The sequence below is a fragment of the Mandrillus leucophaeus genome, unplaced genomic scaffold (genome assembly GCF_000951045.1).
Source record: "Mandrillus leucophaeus isolate KB7577 unplaced genomic scaffold, Mleu.le_1.0 Scaffold69, whole genome shotgun sequence".
Taxonomy (NCBI): Eukaryota; Metazoa; Chordata; class Mammalia; order Primates; family Cercopithecidae; genus Mandrillus; species Mandrillus leucophaeus.
This window is the reverse complement of record NW_012107474.1, coordinates 1,449,697-1,470,174: the sequence shown is the minus strand read 5'-3', so window position 1 is coordinate 1,470,174 and position 20,478 is coordinate 1,449,697. Positions and strand designations below refer to the sequence as shown.

General features: G+C 58.2%; 1 protein-coding gene across 2 annotated transcripts; it reads right to left on the bottom strand.

Annotated features, from left to right (window-relative positions):
* Positions 1 to 4,858: 4,858 nt before the first annotated feature.
* DNMT3L (DNA (cytosine-5-)-methyltransferase 3-like) lies at positions 4,859 to 19,102 on the bottom strand. 2 transcript variants are annotated; one of them, XM_012002518.1, is made up of 11 exons: positions 18,997 to 19,102; positions 18,636 to 18,680; positions 16,938 to 17,017; positions 16,743 to 16,855; positions 15,834 to 16,005; positions 13,686 to 13,773; positions 12,188 to 12,276; positions 10,575 to 10,650; positions 9,743 to 9,882; positions 7,699 to 7,784; positions 4,859 to 5,086 (listed from the first exon to the last, which is right to left on the bottom strand). In XM_012002518.1, exons 1-11 carry the CDS (start codon positions 19,100 to 19,102, stop codon positions 4,921 to 4,923), a joined length of 1,161 nt encoding a protein of 386 aa, XP_011857908.1. In that variant the 3' UTR covers positions 4,859 to 4,920. The 2 variants fall into 2 exon arrangements, with proteins under 2 accessions (XP_011857908.1, XP_011857907.1); XM_012002517.1 differs by having other exon boundaries at positions 4,862 to 5,089.
* Positions 19,103 to 20,478: the final 1,376 nt, after the last annotated feature.

Below are 20,478 nucleotides of genomic sequence, written 5' to 3'. Positions count from 1 at the left end.
GGGAGAGCGCCGGGACCCTGGCCTGCTCCGCTCGGATGATCTCCAGGACTTAGGCGAGTGAGCTCAGCGACTGCTGAGGAATGAATGATTGAAGGAATGAATGCATGAATGGAAGGAGGGAGGGAAAGTGGGCGGGCTCTACCCTCTGGGCCAGCTCTAGCCCTCACCGACCTGGCCTAGCTCCCCTAGCCTTCGAGGGGTCTGAAGGGCGCTGGCGCAGTCTATTTGCCTAATACTGGCTCTGAGGAGTCCCCGCCGAGAAACCGAGGCAGCCTTGCGGCCCAGGGCTGGTCAGCCTTGGCAGTGGCGTCTGACCTGGAGTCTGGGGCAGCTGGTCTGGGAAAGGCTGCGCCACGCAACCGAGGGTTGGACCCAGGGCCTCTGCTCCCTTCCCACCGCGCCCAGCCCACCCCGCCCTCCCTCCCTGATCCCCGCAAGCCAGGTGGGGCCCAGAGGGGACGTGACTCCCTTTCTGCAGAGGCAGCCCCGGAAGGGCCTGGGTGAGGCTGCTGGACAGGGCAGCGGGGCACCCTCCTCCCGGAGCCCACGCTTCTGGTCTGAGGCTCGGATCCCCACTGCCTCCTGCGCGCGGAGGAGGCGAGAAGCGCCCGGAGACGGGGGCCACAGACGGCACCCCGCAGGCTGCCATTCCTTCAACCAAGATGTAGAGAACGCCGTGGACAAAAGCTTTAAAAAAATTCTGAAACCTCTGCCCGTGGAAGTCAACATTTTTGCGGAGCAGAGAGCCCAGGCACAAAATAAGAAGGCGGAAGAGACGGACTGGGGGTGTAGGGGGACTGCGGCGGGAAGGCAGGTAGTGCGGCGGCGAGGGCGCAGGAAGCCCTGAAGCCGGGCGGCTTCCCCCTCCCAGGTCAAGCTGAGAGATGGGGGTTGGGGGGGATTTAAAATCGCGCGCCTGGCAGGGGCGGGACGGGGGCCACCTGCCCTCCGGCGGGAAAGGCTGGGCAGGGTCCGCGGCGCGCAGGGTGGAGGCCCCAACGGTCAGCACACAGGTGAGGTGGGGCGCGTAATCCCATCTGAGCCGGACTCTTTAGGACGAGTCCCGTCCCTGGAGCCAGAAAACCCGGTCCAGCGCCGGAGTGGACGTGCGCTTCCCGGAACGCGCTCAGGGACGCCTGCTAGGACCGGCGAGGCTGGAGGGGTCGCGATGTTGGGGGCTGAGGTTCCTCTCCCCCGGGCGGGCGGCTGCTGGTAGGGGACCGCATCGCCCGGCAGGTGAGGAGGGCGCAGGTGAGCCGGGCGGGCGGGCTGCGGGCAGCGCCACCTCCTTCCGGAGGCCCTCCCTGACGGACCGGCCGGGCTCCGTGCGCCTCTGGACCTGCGGCTGAGCTCCGGGGCTGCGCCGCGCTGATTAGCTGACGCCGGGCCAAGCGCTGCACCCCCGGGCCGGACGCACCTGAATGCCGCCGGACTACGGGGAGGGGAACGGCCCCCGAATACCGCGTGGAGGCTGTGGGAGGATGGGAATGGGTCCTGGAGGAGCAGAGCCTCCCAAATTAAGGTCTCCCAAGAGCGCGGCCGGTCATCCGCGGCGGCGAAGGGAAGGTGCCCCGTCGGTGGGTCCAGACCCGGCAGCCCCCAGTGCCGCCCCGGGGCGGTGGGAGAGGGGCCGACACCGCAGGGCCCGCCGTGCTGTGGCCGAGGGGGCAGGTCCAGGCTCTGCTTCCCGGGCAGACGCCAGAGACCCCCAGCAAGCTAAGTGCTGCGGGCAGGTCCCCCGAGAGAGGGGACTCCGCGTGGAGGGCACAGCCAGGCAGGGGGCAGGAATGCAGCTGGGCCAGAAGGGGTGGCCGCGGGGGAGGGCGCCAGGACCAGCCCAGGAACCTCGGAGACAACGGGAGACAACGGGAGACAACGGTAAGCGGTGGCTGGTTCAGATCCCAGCCCCGGAGCTGTGTGACCTCAGCAAGTTCCTTAGCCCCTTGGTGCCTGCATCCCCTGACCTGTAACATGTATGTGAATGCCGGGTGGTTGTGAGTGAACACACACAGCACACCGGCACATGGGTCACGACACTCAGAGGGGTTTAGATGAAGAAACAGAAAAACCCTTGGGAAGTTTCCTGTAGTCAAAGGAAAGTTTCATTTTCCCCCTCAACCGTGACAGTTTCTTGGACCAGCAGGATACGCTTTTGTTCTAGGGGTGTGGAGAGAAGGCCCCTTGGCAGTGTCCAGGGCCAACTGGGAACCCAGCAGGAATCGTATTTGTGCAGCCTGGGGTTTGAGGCTCCGGGTACAAGCCATAGTGCTTAAGCAGGAAGCAGCTGCCGGATGCCCCTAGCCCCAGGCCGCCCTGCTCTGCCGTTTGGAGGGCACGGGGATCTTCTGATCTCTGCCTTGATGCACCTCCAGGCCCCGGTCCCTTTGGGGTCTGGCACAGCAACCTGCATTTGACAGCATGGGCATCGGCTGATGCTGAGAGCTCCACTCTTGGTCCGAGGAAGATCTTTTTTCTTCGGGTGTACAGTCATATGTATCAAAAGGATACATTCCTTCTGAGAAATGCATCCTTAGGTGATTTTGTCCTTGTGTGAACACAGAGTGCACACACCGACCCTGGTGGCCCAGCCTGCTACACGCCGAGGCTGTATGTCACAGCCTGCTGCTCCCGGGCCACAAGCCTACATGGCAGGTGACTGCGCTGAACAGCGTAGGCAGCTGTGACTCACTGGTATTTGTGTATCTAAAGCCATCTAAACATAGAACAGGTGCAGTAAAAATACCGCGTTGTGATATGGGAGCACTGTGGCATTGCTTGTTGACCAAAGGTTGTTATGTGGTGCATGACAGCAGGTTCGTTTCCTGTGGGCGCTGGGAGCTAATGACCTCACACTTGCTGGCTCAAAACAACAGCAATCTATTCTCTCTCAGCCCTGGAGGGTGGAAGCCTGCCTGGTGGAGGCGCTAGGGGAGCATCCGACCTGCCTCTCCCAGCTCCGGGTGGCCCAGGCATCCCTGTGCTTTGCTCCAGTCTTTGCCTCAGTGGCCATGTGGCTTCTCTGTGTGGTCAAGCCTCACTTTGCCCCTCTCTTATGAGGACCTTTGGGATGACAGATAGAACCCACCTGGATGATCCAGGGAGGCCTCCCACCTCAATTTAATCCCATCAGCAAAGTGCTTCCTTTGCCACATGAGGTAACATTCACAGTATCCGGGAATGGGGACATGGGCATCTTTTGGAGGGTTGTTCAGCTGAGCACGGGATCATGTTGCAGGTCCTGTGTGTAAAATTAAAATACCTGGAGGACCAGGCACAGTGGCTCACATCTTTAATTCCAACACTTTGGGAGGCCAGGGTGGGAGGATCACTTGAGCCCAGGAGTTTGAGACCAGTCTGGGCAACTGAGCAAGACCCCATCTCTACAAATAATTTTTAAAAATTAGCCGGGCATGGTGACACGCACCTGTAGTCCCAGCTACTCCAGATGCTGATGCTGGGGGATCTCTTGAGACCAGGAGATGGAGGCTGCGGTGAGCTGTGGTTTTACCACTGCACTCCAGCCTGGGAGACGAGCTAGACCCTGTCTCAAAACGTAAAAACTTAAAATAAAATACACAGAGAATCTCGAGGTGGTGTGGACAGTTGTGAGTGTTGGGGAGAGAACAAAAGAAGGAAAGTGCATTTTGGGTGGCAGAAAGGCCCTCCCAGCACCGTGGGCCCCTGCTTTGAAGCAACCCTCACAGAAACTGAGCATGAGTTATGCTGGGCCCATGACACTGGTTCCCTGGGTGCACGCAGCCTGAGCCCAGCCCACCCTGTCTGGAGCTCTCACCACCTGCCTGGCCCGTGCTCATGGGCTCACGACGGCTTCAGCTGGAGCTCGTGTCAGCTCGAGCACGGCCTCCCCAGAGGGCTCATTTGCACTTGGATGCCCTCACCTGTTCTCCCTCTGTGGCTTCAGGAACCCCGGGGTCATTACAGAGCTGGCTAAATTCATCCCTGGATGTGAGACCTGTGTCGTAGGCATCCAGGACTGTCCCAAGATGGGAGAGGCATCCAGTCATGTTAATTGAAGTGAAAGCTTCTGTTTACTTCCAGATACACATTCTTAACCTTCCTGGGGCCCCATTTTGACCTTTCTTCCACAACGCATTTTACCTACCACTAATAGCCCCGGTACAGACCCCAGAGTTCCCCTGTAGGATTCATTTCCTGTGATTTGAGCCCAGCCTGAGGCAGAGCTTTCTGCTGAGTTGATCCTTACTCAGACTCAAACTGCAGAGGGCCAGGAGGAGCCCTGCTTTTTGCAATCAATACCACCTGCTGTAGGACCCAAACGTGACATCCTTTGTGTGTGGATCTGGCCTTGGCCTCCGCACTGTCTGTTCAGCAGGTCCCTCCTTTGCCTGCCAAGGCTGAGGTCCTGTACTTTGCAAACGTCCAGGCCGTTTGGTGCAGCTACAATCAGGGTGCGTGGTTTTCTCTATGAAAGCAACAGCGATCTCGTGGGGAAGGCCCCGGCAGAAAGTGCATCATGCAGGACACGGCGCAGGCGCTCCAAAGACGCCTCCTGCTCACTTCTCGCCTCCACCCCATGCCCTGCAGGATGACAGGTGGCTGTGCCTATACATAAAACACCAGACGTGACCAATAACTATCTTATAATAAACATACTTGAACTTCTCAACTAGAACACAGAAATGCTTTCGGAAAGTACAATGCGTACCACCATGTGTGGTCCTGTGCACAGCGGCGGGAGCCTCTGCCCTGGGAGCCAGCATGGTGGCGGGGAGAGACCCCGAGTCTCCAGAACCCAACGGAACGTGGGTCTGCAGTGACGACGCAAAAACCAAAGACGAGCAATAAAATAATAATCCGAACAGGAAAGAGACAATGTGAAGAAAGCTGCCTTTGTTCTAGGAAAAGTCTTTTTTTCCTTTTCACAGTACAGTGACTCATTTATAAAGAGGAAGTGAGTTCGGTTGAAAAATACTTGAAATATTCTCTTAGGGGGAGAAAGCAGTTCTTCACCAGCTTGGTGGGCCACTTGGCCGCGAGCTTCGAGCTCTGCCTGTTCTGAGTCAGCAGGGACAATTCTTCTTCCGAAACCAGAGCCCACTGCCTGCTGCTGAGAGGAGGGAGGGAAGGCTGTGAGCAAGTGCAGCACCCACCAGGCGGGCCTGGAGATGGGGCTGGGAAGGAATCGCTTCGAGGGGGTGAGGGGAACAGCCTGCCTCTCAGTTGTCCCAGGCGCCTAAGACGCCCTGGAACCCCCACCCGATTCTGGGAGTTTTTCTCAGGGAGGTGTACTGAGCAGCAGGAGACCAGACAACTCCCCTGCCTCCGCCTCCCCCCGGCAGGGGGCTGGTCCCCTGGGAAGCAGGCTGGGGGTGACTCTGTGTGAACAGTGAGCTCCAGGGCCATCGCTAGAGGATGTCACCATCCCGGGCAGCACCCCGCAGAGGAAAGGACAGGACTCCAGGCAAAAGTTAGCCAAACCCTTGCAGAGTCAGCAACCATTCCCAGGGAATTGTATCACAAAGGCTGTCCCCTGGGCTCCTGGGGCTGCCTGTGCTGGAAGCCTGAGCCCTGAGCGCAGGAGGGCAGGTGGGGAGAGGAAAAGGTCCTCTGCCAGCCTGCGGTGTGAGGAGCCCTTGGGGAAGATGGGCTTTGCAGACTTGGCACCGACACCCCCTCTCGTGCTCCCAGCCACCCCCCTGGAGGCCAGGAACATTTCTCAGTTTCTTTCAGGGTGAAGGCTGCGAGTGAAGTGCCAGATACAGTGTCCCCCTCCTCCTCGGGCACCCTCCCTAGGGCAGTGGGGACTGTCCTTAACCATCCTGGGGGTGATGGTGGCCACCTCTGCAAAATGATTTCTCTTTCAGTGAGTGGGTGTCTCACGTCACTGTTGAGACACCCGAGACCCTCGGAGGGAAACCTGTGGGAAGGAGCTGCCAGCCTCCTTCTAGGAACCAGGTGACCCCAGGATCACGGCTCAGGTGCATCCAACCCTGGAAACCCTGTGAGGAGCTCTGTGGGGCCTCGCTCAGAAAGGGGGCCTGGGAAGAAGCAGCTGCCAGCCCATGGCCCAAGCCTACAGGGGCCACAGGTGTGGCCACTGGAGTGGAGGGAGGTGCCTTTGGTGGAGGAGCCTTGCAACCCTGGGTCTGGCTGCACCTGCCACATAAGAACCCTGCTGGGGTGCTGTTCTCTCACTGCTGCGTGGATGCATGGAGCCTCCGGGAACAGGCAGCAGGTGAGGCATGGCCTGTAATGCACACAGGTGTTGCTGCGTCTGCCCCCACCTTCAGCCCCGCTCACCCAGCCCCACAGAGCCTGGTACGGCCTCCAGGGAAGTGACACGGGGGGAGCAGGCTTAGGGTGAGGGGGAGGTTGTGGGAAGTCCGGCATGCAGGTGAGAGGGCTTCTGAAGAGAAAGCATCTGGCAAAGCGCTTCAGCTCAGCCCCTCCCAAACTCAAATCCAGGGGAGGCCAGGCCAGCAGGACCTGCGGGCGCCACCCCTTGGCAGGTGCCAGGCAACAGGATCGTGCCATGGCGGTGACATGGGAGAATGCAGGAACCTGAGAGGTGAGAGGGAATAAGTTTCCAGAACTCACTCTCAGGCAGGAGACATGACTCAGCTGAGCCAGAAAGCGCTCGTTCCACACGAATGCACGTATGAGCAAGGCACACCACGTGAGTGTGGGAGTGAGGGGATGGACAGGCGGTCGGCTGGAGGGTGTGAGGTCTGGGCCGCCTGGGAAGGCTGTCGAGGGGTGGGGGCAGCTGGGAGAGGCCGTGGGGGCAGCAGGAGGGGGTGCTCAGCCGCAGAGGGCACCTGGGGCAGGGCCGTGTGTTCAAGGCCCCAAAAGGTGGGGACGGCAGCCCAGGAGTGCACCATGGGGGTGCAAGCATGTGGGTGGGTGTGAGACTGATGCGTGTGTGCCTGTGATTGTGAGCACATGTGACATGCACATGCTAGTCGTGAGTGTGCTTGTGTGAGCACGTGACTGACGGTGCATGCGGGCATGTGGATGAGCGTGGCCTTGGGAATGACTGTGTGTGTACACATGAGTACACAGGCGTGTGGATGAGTGTGACCGTGGGAATGACTGTGTGTGTGCACATGAGTACACAGGCGTGTGGATGAGCGTGGCTGTGGGAATGACTGTGTGTGTGCACGAGTACACAGGCGTGTGGATGAGCGTGGCTGTGGGAATGACTGTGTGTGTGCACATGAGTACACAGGCGTGTGGATGAGTGTGACCGTGGGAACGACTGTGTGTGGATGAGTGTGACCGTGGGACTGTGTGTGTGCGCACATGAGCACACAGGTGTGCGGATGAGCGTGCAAGTGAGTCGTGTGAGTGTGGCTGAGTGTGAGCACACATGAGCTTATGGGTGTGCAAGGGAGGTGGGGAGACTACACGGAGTGAAAGCCTGGGGGCTGCAGCCAATCCAGGGCCAGGGCGCCGTGGCGCATATGGGTGTCCAGGGGCTGGACCCCGAGAAGCTGAGAGCCAGTGCTGGAGAAGGTCCCCAAGGGGAAAGGGGCGTCCTTGGGCTTCGGTGCCTTCAGGGTCTCAGGGTGGCCCTGGAGGCCGACCGCAGTCCCACTGGGGCACAGAGGCTGCTCTGGGTTTGGCTCTGCTAGGCAGACCCCATTTCCTCGGTGAACTCCGCTCTGAGTCCATGTCCCCCTTGACCCTGAACGCTTTTGGCTGCCCGGGAAATACCTCCTTATGGCCGGAATGTTGCTCCACACGCGGACAGCATTCTGTAGGGATCCGCCGCGGACATCTGGGATGGTGGTGGGCTCCATCTGGGGGTGGGAGGGTCGGCCGTGGGTCAGGGGTAAGCACCCCCCATGGGCCCCCTGGCCTCAGCCGCCAATGGCCCTGAGTGGTCAACGGACTTTCTCGCCCGACTGTGTTCCCTGTGTCCCTTTTTCTTATAAATCACCTTTGGAGAAAAAGCTGATGAATTATTTTAAACCAACAGAACAGACTCTGTGGCAGTAAGATATCAAATTACGAACAGGCCCTCAGGCCACAGCAGGCAAGGGTCAGCCTTGTACCCTACACTGAGAGGACGGACTCTGCCCTCACGCCACAGCTGCTTTTTCTCCAGCAGCTAAACACACACTGGCCCGGCCATGAGCAAGATTCAAATGACTGCAGCCCATCCACCCGCAGATGCCAACTGACCACGTTCCACAGCCGTGACCACAGCTCTGACTGGGCAGAAGCCTGACTTCAGGAACCTCCTCCTGATAAGGGACCCCCGACCGTGGACTGGCTCCGACCAATTTACAGAGGCTCCGCCTTGAGTGCCTTTGTGTTCCGAGAAGACCTCTGAGGTTTAGGGCCTCATTGCGACACACTGACGTGTTAAGACTCCACGCCAGGCCGGGCACGGTGGCTCAAGCCTGTAATCCCAGCACTTTGGGAGGCCGAGACGGGTGGATCACGAGGTCAGGAGATCGAGACCATCCTGGCTAACACGGTGAAACCCCGTCTCTATTAAAAAACACAAAAAACTAGCCGAGCGAGGTGGCGGGCACCTGTAGTCCCAGCTACTCGGGAGGCTGAGGCCGGAGAATGGCGTGAACCCGGAAGGCGGAGCTTGCAGTGAGCTGAGATCCGGCCACTGCACTCCAGCCTGGGCGACAGAGCGAGACTCCGTCTCAAAAAAAAAAAAGACTCCACGCCAGAGTGAACACAGGTCATATGTTACATGCATGTTTGTTCAGTACGTGTGCAGCAGGACCCCCTTCATGAATAACCTGCCGCACAGGTTTAGCCAACCCGGTCAGCACGGAGCTCCTGCCCCGGCCACCCCTCCCCTTCGAAGTGCCTCCTCCTGGCTCCTCTGGTCTTGGCAGAGGCCGTGCTTCCCAGCCTGGGGGACAGGGCCTTGCAGGCTGTGTCCCTTTACAGAAACAAAGTCTCTTGTTCTAAAAGCACAGATCTTGTGATTTTCAGTTCATGGCATTTGCTCCCCTTCCCAATGGCTGGGTTTGCATTCCAGCCACTCCATGAGATTCCAGCACCAAGGGAACCTCGACCCCGCCTGGACCCCCAGCAAAGGCTCCAGCCCACAGGTGCTGCCCACTCGGTGGGTGGGGCCCCCGCTGGCTGTGGCCCCTCCATGGAACCTGAGAGCATGAGGAACTTCCCCTCCCGAACCTCTCCCGCCTGTCTCCTGTGGCTGAGGTGTGGCCGTCCCTCCCCAACCCTGACCCGGCCCGTCAGACCCAGAGGGGACCCGTCGACTGAGCCCAAAAGTGGCTGCTCTGACAATCAGGATTCAGACGTGTGAAGAGAAGGCTGTGTGTGCGTGTGTGGGGGGAGTATGCGTGCACGTAGCGTGCCTGCGTGTGGTAAGTGTGTCCCTGTGTGTGGCGCATGTGTACAGTGACTGTGTGCACATGTGCACTGTGGTGGGTGTTTCACCTGTGAGTGTGATGTGCACGTGTGTGTGTGTGGAGACTGAGGGGGCGGCGGCAGGAGGTGAGCCCCCAAGGCCGTGTTCTGTGAGCACAGGAGTAGTGTGAGGTGGGACTGCCCTCCAAGGCTGTCCTCGAAGGGGCTTCATGTCCCAGGCACCACGGTCCCTGCCTGGACTGCACAGCAGCTCTCCTGGGCCCTGTGCACACCTGGAAACCAGGGACCACAGGGTTCCAGGCCTGGAGCCTGGGGTGTAGACTGAGCGCCACCCGAAGAGCCCCTCCCTCACATGGGCAGGGGTAGAGGGAGGCCCATGCGGCCCCGCACACACCTCCAGGAAGCGAGACGCGACGTCCTGGTCTTCTTTGTTCAGTACCAGATTGTCCACGAACATCCAGAAGAAGGGTCTGGGGCTGCCTGGCCCGGGCCGCGCGTACTGCAGGAGCCGGTGGAACTGGAACAGGTACCAGCCTGGAGGGCGTGAGGGGGCAGGGCTGAGGGGGGTCCGGAGGCAAGGGCTGGTAGTGGCGGGGTGCTGTTCAGGTGCATCTAGGCAGGGGCCCAAGGAAACTGTGGCATGAGAGCAGCACCGAGGGGGTCTATGGGATGCACCAACCTGGGTCTGAGGGGTCCCCTGCCCCTGTTCCTCCAGCAGCAATGGAGCCCTGCCCAGTGCCGGGGCCACAGAGGTGCGAGGACCCCTCCTCCCCCAGGCAGGCCCAGAGTTGGGAAGAGACAGACAGGCAACCCCGAGGGAGGCACGGACGCAGAGCGCGTGCTGTGGCACAAATACCGCTTTTTAGAGGAAGCTCCAGAGGATACGTGAGCTGCAGTGACGTGGGCACACTAGGGACTGCACGGGGTCAGCAGGAGGCTTGGGGGGCACAGGGAAGCCTAAGTGACAGGGACACTTACTCTGTTGCTCATGATGCGTGCATGGGTGTGGAGCTAGCTCAGTGCCTCCTCCTTTATTGAGGCACCACTGACACACAGTAAGTTGCACACATTCAGTTGGACACACTGTGTGTCAGTGGAGCCTCGATAAAGCTGCTTTTGAAAAATGCTGACAATTTGCAGTTTCTGCCCTGGCATGGAGGGGTGGGGAGAGAGGAGAGGAGACAGGGGTGGTGGGGACAGGGTGTCAGGACTGAAGCGTCACTCACTGGGAGGATGGTCGCAGGTGTGGCCCAGGGGAGGTGTGGCGCCGTACAGGAGATCGAAGGGCCCCCACTCCTCCACCTGCAGGACAGATGGGCGTGGGCACCGAGAGGCAGCAGCAGTGGGCAAGGTCGCGTACGGTAGCACGAGATGTCCCCAGGGCCGACCCTGCTCAGCTCGCAGGGCCCACAGGCCAGAGCAAGCTGAGATGTGGAGCCCACTAGGGCAGAGCCATCCCCAGCCACCACCAGCCTCAGGGGCTGCCTGCCTAGAGCCCAGAGGAGAACGCTCTGAATCTGAGGTGAAGACTCTGTGCCACGTGTTTGGGGACTGAACTCTGCCTTTATCTTTTCTTGCTCAAATTCCTTTCTAAGGAGCGTGGGGGAATCACGGCTTACAAACCACAAAAGCTTGTGGAATGGGTGTTTTTGAGCCGGTATATTATGGCTCTGCCATGGCGTCACACGACAGACAGCAGACCTTATTTTAACTCAAGCATTCCTTTCTCCTGACTCCGAGTTTTCAGGCAAAGCTTAACTCTTTCATCCAACTGCCAACTAAAGAATCCCTAATGTAAGCTGCAAGATATCCCGCCTTTTGGGGCTGAACCAATGCACACCTATGTATTGATTGATTGATTGATTGAATTTTTTGAGATGGGGTCTCACTCTGTCACCCAGGCTGTAGTGCAATGGTGAGATCTCGGCTCACTGCAACCTCCACCTCCTGGGCTCAAAGTGCTGGGATTACAGGCGTGAGCCACCGTGCCTGGCCCGTGTACTGATTTCTGATTCTACCTGCAGTTCCCATCTCCCTGAAATGTATAAAACCAAAACCGTTACTGACCGCCTCGGGTGCACTTCCTCGGGACCTCTTAAGACTGTGTTTCCCAGGCCATGGTCACTCTTACAGGCTCAGAATAAACCTATTTAAATACTTTGGCAGAATTTGGTTTTTCTGTCTGTCATCCCATTGCCCTTGGAGAACCAGTCCTGGGAGGCCCAACCCAATGCACAGACTGTCATTGGTGAACACGGCAGGCGCCGTCCACAGCCCTCCAGGAGCTAATGTCAAGGGCAGAGCCTTCCCTGCTGAACAGAAACAGCCCCGCAGAGCACCAGTGACCAGGCTGCTCACGGCCAAGCCGGAAGAAGACAAAGCACAGCCACCCAACAGTCTTGCCTGAACACAGACACGGCAAGGGTGCCCTTTAGTCCCAAAAAGCGACCAAGGGGAGGCTGTGAGCAACGCTGGCTTCATCAACAGTGATGGCCCTCACTCTGTCATTCTTCTTAAATAAAAATTAATGGCTAGGCACGGTGGCTAATGCCTGTAATCCCAGCACTTTAGGAGGCCAAGGCGGGTGGATCATCTGACGTCAGGAGTTCAAGACCAGCCTGACCGATGTGGTGAAACCCCGGCTCTACTAAACAATACAAAAAATTAGCTGGGCGTGGTGGCGGGTGCCTGTAATCCCAGCCGAGAGGCCCCCGTGTGTTCGGGACTCCTCCCAGCGCCTGCCGCCGCCTCCTTGCCCACCTCATCCTTGACATTTCCTCTGAGGAAGCTCGCACCCCTGCTCCCAGTGCAGCGTCCGAGAGTGCGCGGCGGTACTCACATCCTTCCTCACTGTGTCTGTGACATCATCCAGATGCTTCAGCTGTCCTGGGTCAGAACCGCTTTCCAAAAAGCCCAAACTCGTCAGCTCTGGATGGGGAGAGACCAGAAGGGCCCAGAGTGTGAGCGTGGATTGTGCCCCTGCAGGAACCTGAAAAGGCTGAAGGCTGATCGGAGGACCCAAGGCTGACGGCTGATCGAAGGACCCTCCTACCATTAAGGAGCCAAATTTATATTTTTGTTGTTGTTTTTGAGGTGGAGTCTCACTCTGTCGCCCAGGCTGGAGTGCAGTGGTGCAATCTTGGCTCACTGCAACCTCCGCCTCCCAGGTTCAAGCTATTCCCCCGCCTCAGCCTCCTGAGTAGCTAGGACTACAGGTGTGCGCCACCACGCCCAGCTAATTTTTTTGTATTTTTAGTAGAGATGGGTTTTCATCATGTTGGCCAGGCTGGTCTCCAACTCCTGACCTCAAATGATCCACCCACCTCAGCCTCCCAAAGTGTTGGGATTACAGGCGTGAGCCACTGCACCCCACCCAACTTTATCTTTTTAATGACGTGGCAGGAGGATTAAGGATGGAGGTTTTTGTCTCGTAACAAGCTAAACAAGCAAACATCGCCACGTATTGATTTAGGAACGTCAAGCACGGCCAGGCACAGAGGCTCAAGCCTGTAATTCCAGCATTTTGGGATTCCAAGGCGGATGGATTAGCTGAGGTCAAGGGTTCTAGACCAGCGTGGCCAACGTAGTGAAACCCCATCTCTACTAAAAATACAAAAATTAGCTGGGCGTGGTGGCAGGCACCTGTCATCCCAGCTACTCGGGAGGCTGAGGCAGGAGAATCACTTGAACCCGAGGGGTGGAGGCTGCAGTGAGCAGATCGTGCCATTGCACTCCAGCCTGAGCAACAGAGTGAGACTTTGTCTCAAACAAAACAAAACAAAAAGGATGTCAAGCACTGTGTTACAGCGCCAGGCATTTCTGGGATGCAACGTCACCTCTGGCTAGGAAATCCACAGAGCGGTGGAGTCCACTCCACTCTGCAAATGGTGTGAGCTGCAGAGCCCTGGAACGGCCTTGGAGGAGTCCCCGGCTTCCTCAGCCCCGCCCGGGCAGCAAGGCCTTGGGCAGGCTGTGCGGGCGCTGTGGGATCAGGCTGCTGGTCAGCTGCCCGGGCAGATACGTGCTCCCGCACAAGGCTGCTCTGGGACACTGTGGGCATTAGTGGGTGTCCCGGGGGGACCCATCCCTTACGGACACAGCCAGAGGAGAGAGAGTGTCTTCATGGATTCGGCTGTGCCTGCGGGGCCCAGAAGACAGTGGGATTTCCAAAGGCCCCAGTGCGGGGTCAGCACGGGCCCAGCGTGGGGAGGGGTGCAGGACACCAGCAGCTGGCCGGCCTCGGAGAGGGTGTGGGGAGCCCAGGGGGGTGGCCTGAGGGGCAGTCAGGTGTGTGGAGGCATCCTTCCATGTGTGTCTTTGGGACATCACTGACTTACCTTTCTTGATGTCTTCAAAAAGAGACAGCACCCGGACCGGCTCTCTCCTCCACACAGGCACGGTTTCAAACATCTCAAGGGGACTCTCCTATTTATTAGAAAACCAAAACAGGACATTGTGCCAGCTACTTGGTTACAGAGCCCTCGAGATGCAATGAAAATTCTTCCCTGGATGAACACTCAAGGTGAGACTCACCGGAGACACACCTAAGATGCACCTGCCGAGGCCTGACTGGGCCTGTCCTGACCAGCACTGCCCCCGAGGAAGGCCAGCTCCACCCCCTGCCCCAGCCTTGGTCTCCTGCTCTGACCTCCAGCTGTCTCCAGCCAACAGACAGTACGTGTGGAGGGGTTTGCTGATTTATTTTTATTTTTATTTTTGAGATGGAGTCTTGCTCTGTCATCCAGGCTGGAGTAAGGTGGTGCAATCTCAGCTCACTGAAACCTCCACCTCCCGGGTTCAAGCGATTCCCCTGCCTCAGCCTCCCAAGTAGCTGGGACTACAGGCACACGCCACCACGCCCAGCTAATTTTTGTATTTTTAGTAGAGATGGGATTTCACCATGTTGGCCAGGATGGTCTTGCTCACCCAGGCAGCTTCCAGAACGTCGGAGAAGAGAGCCCCAAGGCCAGAGATACCGGGGAGAGGTGAGCCTCGGGGACAGGTGAGGCCCTGTGGGTTGCCCTGCCCTTGCCAACCTGATGGACCAGGCGGGCAGCCAACTCTGGCCTCATGTGCTCCCTGTTAAAGGGCCAGCCCCCCAGGGCCCAAAACTCAGGGACCTCAGCTTTCAGAGCGCTAGGCTCTGTTCCTATAAAACACCATCCCATCTGACCCTTTCCTTCGAATCGGAGCAGGCTGAAGCTTGCTAGGCAGGGAGAGATGACTTGGTTCAACCTTAACAAATGTGAGCTGGAGGCCAGTGCGGTTTCATGCTCAGCTCAGGGGTCCCTTGCTCCACGCTGGCTGCCTCACCGGGGGCCACACCCCTTCCGTAGGAGCTTCCCATGGCTGGCCTGCAAATTGAAACAGACTGGAGGGGCTGGACCCCGTGGCTTATGCCTGTCATCCCAGCACTTTGGGAGGCCGAGGTAGGTGGATCACTTGAGGCCAGGAGTTGGAGACCAGCCTGGCCAACATGGTGAAACCCCATCTCTACTAAAAGTACAGAATTAGCCAGGTATGGTGGCGGGTGCCTGTAATCCCAGGTACTCAGGAAGCAGGAAGGAGAATCGCTTGAACCCAGGAGGCTGAGGTTGCAGTGAGCCAAGATGGTGCTACTGCACTCCAGGCTGGGTAACAAGAGCGAAACACTATCTCAAAAATAAAAAAATCAAAAACAGACCCGGGGACTTAGCACAGCAGAAATTATTCTCTCACAGCTCAGGAGGCCAGAGGTTTTGAAGTGAAGGTGTGCCGGCAGGCATGCCTCCCTCAGAAGGTGCCAGGCGAGGACGTGCCAGGCCTTTCCCTCAGCTCCTGGGGCTGCTGGCACCCGTGGCTGGTGGATGCCTCACTCCAGTCTCTGCTTCCATCACCACGTGGCTGTCTTCCCCGTCTCCATTTCCTAAATCTCTTACAGGGACACTAGCTGCTGCACTGAGGGCCCACCCTAGACCTGGAATGATCTCATCTCGCGACTCTTAACATCTGCAAAAACCCTATTTCCCAATAAGATCACATTCACAGGTACGGGGCTGGGGACTTGGGTGTACCTCTCAGAGGGACACAATTCCACCTTCTCCGCCTTTGTCTGCGGTTCCTGCCAGGCCCCCCCTGGCTTCTCAGCTGGACTCCCAAAAGGGCCCACCCCTGGCCAGCATAGGCCCAGGCGTTTGCTCCTGAGGACTGGACTTTGAGACGTGCTGAGGACTTGCCAGCCACCCTCTCCTGGCCCCTCTCCTACTGCTACCAGGGCCTCGTTCCTAGGCTTGGAAGCAACAAAACTGCCATATGCCAGAGCAGTTTACCCAAAGCCACCGTTGAGTGGAAGCGGCTATCGGAGAGGAAGCCAGGAAAGAGGGTTCGCTCCCAAGCCTGCAGCTGCGGTGCCCATCGGCGCGCCTGCATTCTGCAGCAGGAACCGAGGGAAGGCCCTAAGCCAGGGCCTGCTGCCGCCGGGTCCTGCCCCTCCGCGGGCTCCTTACCGACTCTCGGTCGTAGAAGGCCTTGAGCTGACCGCGCCACTTCCTCCGGCGTTGCAGCAGCCCGCTTCGGGAGAAGGGCAGGCACAGGAAGCACACCCAGTTGCTCATGGCATGCACCTTCCCCGAGGTCCCGGGGCCGACCAGGCTATCCACACACTCAAAGCAGTAGCATCTAGGGTCAAACAGAAAACCACAGCAGCGGACATGACAGCCCACCTATGCCGAGGATGGCGGAGGTGGGGCTGAGCCCTGTTTTGGAGGGAAAAGTCACACTGGAGCTCCCTTTGGGAAGACCAGGTGGTGGACTGGGAAGAGGGACACGGTCCTTCCTAGGGACACAGAGTGACAGGAGCCGAGCCAGGTGCAGAAGACAGGGAGGTGGATTCGCAGGCAATGACAGATCCAAGGAAGCCCCTGAGGCACCTGTCTGCCCCCAAACTCGTGCCTGCAGAAACAGGGTGGGACTCCCAGCAAAATCAAATGTAGTAACACCAGCTGGAGGAGAGAACTTGAGGCGGGGGGAGCTGTAAATACGAGGATGGCCCAGAAGGACTGAGGGGAGGAGCCCACGGAGGGAGTCGAGGCAGGGGAGTAACGAATGAGGGGTGAACATGCCCCTTGTCACCCCGGTCATGACTGGCAGCCTGGGGTGTGGGGTTTCCATCACTCCCCTGCACAGTGATGTGGCAATACCAATACTGAAAACAAAAATCACAATTGCCAACCGCAGACACCCGCCTCCCATTGCTGAGGGCTCAATGCCAAATGACACATTTGAGACAGAAATCAGAAGCTCTCAGGGAAATCATCCACTTGGGAGGAAAATCCACCCACACTCCAGAATGAGCAGTTGAAAGGATGGGTGTGTCCTCAGCCCCTTCACCGCCCCGGGCAGGCCCCTCGCCTCACCGGGTGCAGTCGGGGTTTCCGCAGATGAGCAGCGTCTCTCCAGAGCAGCAGATGGAGCAGTAGGATTGGTACCCATCATCGTCGTACAGGAAGAGGGCATCCAGGAACTTGTCCTTGGAAGGAGCAAAGCAAGGCTGGCTTGTGTCATCCCTGCTCTGAGGCCACGAGGGAGTCACGCCCATTCCCCTTGCCTACCTTACACGGGGCGCACATCCCTCCCTCAAACAGAGGGTGCTGCGTGTGAACCTGGAGACTTCCGCAGCAGAGGCAGATGTCTAAAGGAAACATTCAAAACACGTGTTTTCCCAGTGCCGTCAAATGCAGCGGATGACTTAGGAATAAATTCAGCCAAACAAGTATGAGGCGTACACACTGCAAACTGCAAAGCATTGTGGAAAGATGTTGGCCGGGCGCGGTGGCTCAAGCCTGTAATCCCAGCACTTTGGGAGGCCGAGACGGGCGGATCACTAGGTCAGGAGATCGAGACCATCCTGGCTAACACGGTGAAACCCCGTCTCTACTAAAAAATACAAAAAACTAGTCGGACGAGGTGGCGGGCGCCTGTAGTCCCAGCTACTCAGGAGGCTGAGGCCGGAGAATGGCGTAAACCCGGGAGGCGGAACTTGCAGTGAGCTGAGATCCGGCCACTGCAGTCCAGCCTGGGCGACAGAGCCAGACTCCGTCTCAAAAAAAAAAAAAAAAAAGAAAGATGTTAAGGAAGATGGAACAAAATGGAAAGATATCCCATGTTCATGGATCAGAAGACTTAATATTGGCTGGGTGTGGTGGCTCATGCTTGTAATCCCAGCACTTTGGGAGGCTGAGGAGGGCAGATCACCTGAGGTCAGGAGTTCAAGACCAGCCTGGCCAACATGGTGAAACCCCGTCTCTACTGAAAACACAAAAGTTAGCCGGGCATGGTGATGGGTGCCTGTATTCCCAGCTACTTGGGAGGCTGAGGCAGGAGAATTGCTTGAACCTGGTAGATAGAGGTTGCTATGAGCCAAGATCATGCCTCTGCACTCCAGCCTGGGGGACAGAGTGAGACTCTGTCTCAAAAAAAAAAAAAAAAAAACTAATATTGCTAACATAGCATGAGTCCCCAAATGGATCTGCAGACCCTTCTCAGAATCCCAGCTGGCTTTTTGAGACTCTGTCTCAAAAAAAAAAAAAAAAAAAAAACTAATATTGCTAACATAGCATGAGTCCCCAAATGGATCTGCAGACCCTTCTCAGAATCCCAGCTGGCTTTTTGGCAGGAGTTGACCAGCTGATCCTAATTCATAGGGAAATGCAAGGGATCCAGAAAAGGCAAACCCATGTTAAAAGAAAGTCAAGGAGTGGTTGCCTAGAGTTAAAAGAAGGGAAGCAAGAAGGGGGAATTCAGAGTGACTGTTACTAGATATGGGTTTTCTTTTAGGGGTGATGAAAATCTTCTAAAATTAGATGGTGATGATGGTTGCTGACTCTGTAAATAAACTAAAATACATTGAACTGTATGCTTTAAACAAAGCTACAGGGGCCTTGGGAGGGGGAGAAGGGATACATGTGGCACAGTGGCATCCACTGCCTTCTTCCAGGATCTCACTGTCACCCAGGCTGGAGTGCGTGGTGTTATCATAGCTCATTGCAGCCTCGACCTCCCCAGCTCAAGCAATCCTCCCACCTCAGCCTCCTGAGTAGCTGGGACTACAGGTGCACACCACCATGCCTGGTTAATTTTTATTTTTATTTTTTTGTAGAGACAGAGTCTCACTATGCTGCCTAGGCTGGTCTCAAACTCCTGGGCTCAAATGCTCCTCCCACCTTGTTCTCCCAAAGTGCTGGGATTATAGGTGTGAGCCACTGTGCCCCACCTCTTTTGCCTGGTGGGGCAAGCATGCAAATACTCACCTTCTATATTTCGCTGGTTAACCTTGACTTCATATGCAATCAGATCTGGAAAAGAAGATAAGAAGTAGCCCCTTTCTTCTTCCTCTGATCTCTTCATTTAAAATCGGCCCAGAAGTGAGCATCACACATTCATTTTCCAAAGTCACAGGAGCCTGAGGTCCCCTGCCATCCCGCCCTCCCACCTTATCTTGGTGTGTTTAAATGACTATGCCTGGGGGAAGGCTGTGGGTGGGGAATCTCCTGCCCCAGTCTGGGTGTCTGAATAATGCATGAATACTACAGAAGCCTGGAACTCCAGACCCCGTCCAGGCCTGGGGTCATCATCCTAAGTGACTGGTCCAATAAGCAGATATGCCCTCACCTCTGCCTTCCCCGGGCGAAACGGGGCTTGAGAGCTCACTGGATCCCACCAAGATCACGTCCATGCTGGGCTCGGCCTCCGGGTCCAGGGCTGGGATGGCCGCCATGGGGATGCCGCGTCAGGACACAGGACACGCGGACACAGGTGTGAGAAACCCGTCAGCCCCTGCTCAGATCCCCGACGCACCCCAGCACGGGAAGCAGCTTGCTGAGCAGACCCTGCCTAGCTCAGGCCACCTGCACCCCTACAGTGACACCCACCTGCCCAACCCAGGGATGACGGGCAGGACAGCCAAAGCCAGTTCCAGCCCTGAGAGGGGCTCGAGGGTCCCCTGAGGCGTGCCCCCAACCTGCCTGGCCCTGCTGCAACATGGAAGACGGGTGGTTCAATTCACCCCAGAAAGGGGAGGGCAGGGGCCTCATGAGGACGGGGGGCCAATGGCCGCTGCAGCCCCTGCTTGCCTCTGGGCCCAGCCTTCGACCCCCTCAGAGATCCCCTGCTCCAGCCACCCACAGTGTCCCCCAGGCTCAGCAGGGACCCCTGGGGATGGTCTTGGCCAGCCGCACCCTTGAAGGCAGGACGATCAGGGAGTGGAAAAGAGACTCACAGGTTTCACAGGGCTGCTGCCACGGCTCCGGGTACAGCCAGCTGGTGGGCTCGAGGTTCCAGCGGTCCAGGGCCTCCAGGCTCAGGGTCCCCGGGGAGGACTGGGCCATGGAACGAGGGACAGCGCAGGCAAAGAATGAGCTGGAAGGATCCAGGCCCACCTGGGACAGCGGGAGGCCAGAGGGCACCAGGCCGTGGGGGCGAAGAATCTGGGCGTGTCCCGCGGGGGCGGGAGGGGCGGGGGCGGGGCAGCCCTTCAGTGCCGGTGTGCAGTGGGAGGGGCGAGGAGCTGCTGGGGGTCACTTGGGGTGGCGAGCTAGGAAGCTGGGGGAGGGGCAGGGAAAGGGAATCCTCAGGTGGGGTGGGTTAAGAGCTCAGTGGGGCTGGGGGATTGGGGTGCAGAGGATGGGGCCCTCAGGGTGGAGTGAGGGGTGGGGTTTAGGGACCTCAGTGGGGACGGGGTTCAGGGGAGGGGTGGAGATGGGAGGACTGGGGATGGAGCGGATGAGGGGGGTTTCAGTAGAGGGGGGCCCTTGGGGTGGGGTGGAGGATAGGGGTGGCTGTGGGGTTGGGGCAGGGCGCTCAGAGGTAGGGCTTAGGAAGGTCATGGGGTGGGCTTCGGGGCAGGGGTGGGGAAAGGGATGAGGGTGGAGGGGTGGAGGGGTGGAGTAGGGCAGGGCTGGGGGTTGGGTGGAGTTCGCCCCCTGGGGGGAGGTGGATGAGGATCAAGTGGAGGTGGCCCTCAGGGCAGGGTGGGTGGGTGGAGGGTGGGGCTTAGGGAGATCGGTTGGGGGATTAGGAAGGGAGTGGGGGTGGGGGTAGATGGTGAGTTGGAGATGGGGGCATTCAGGGGAGGTGGTCCTCTGGCGGGATGGG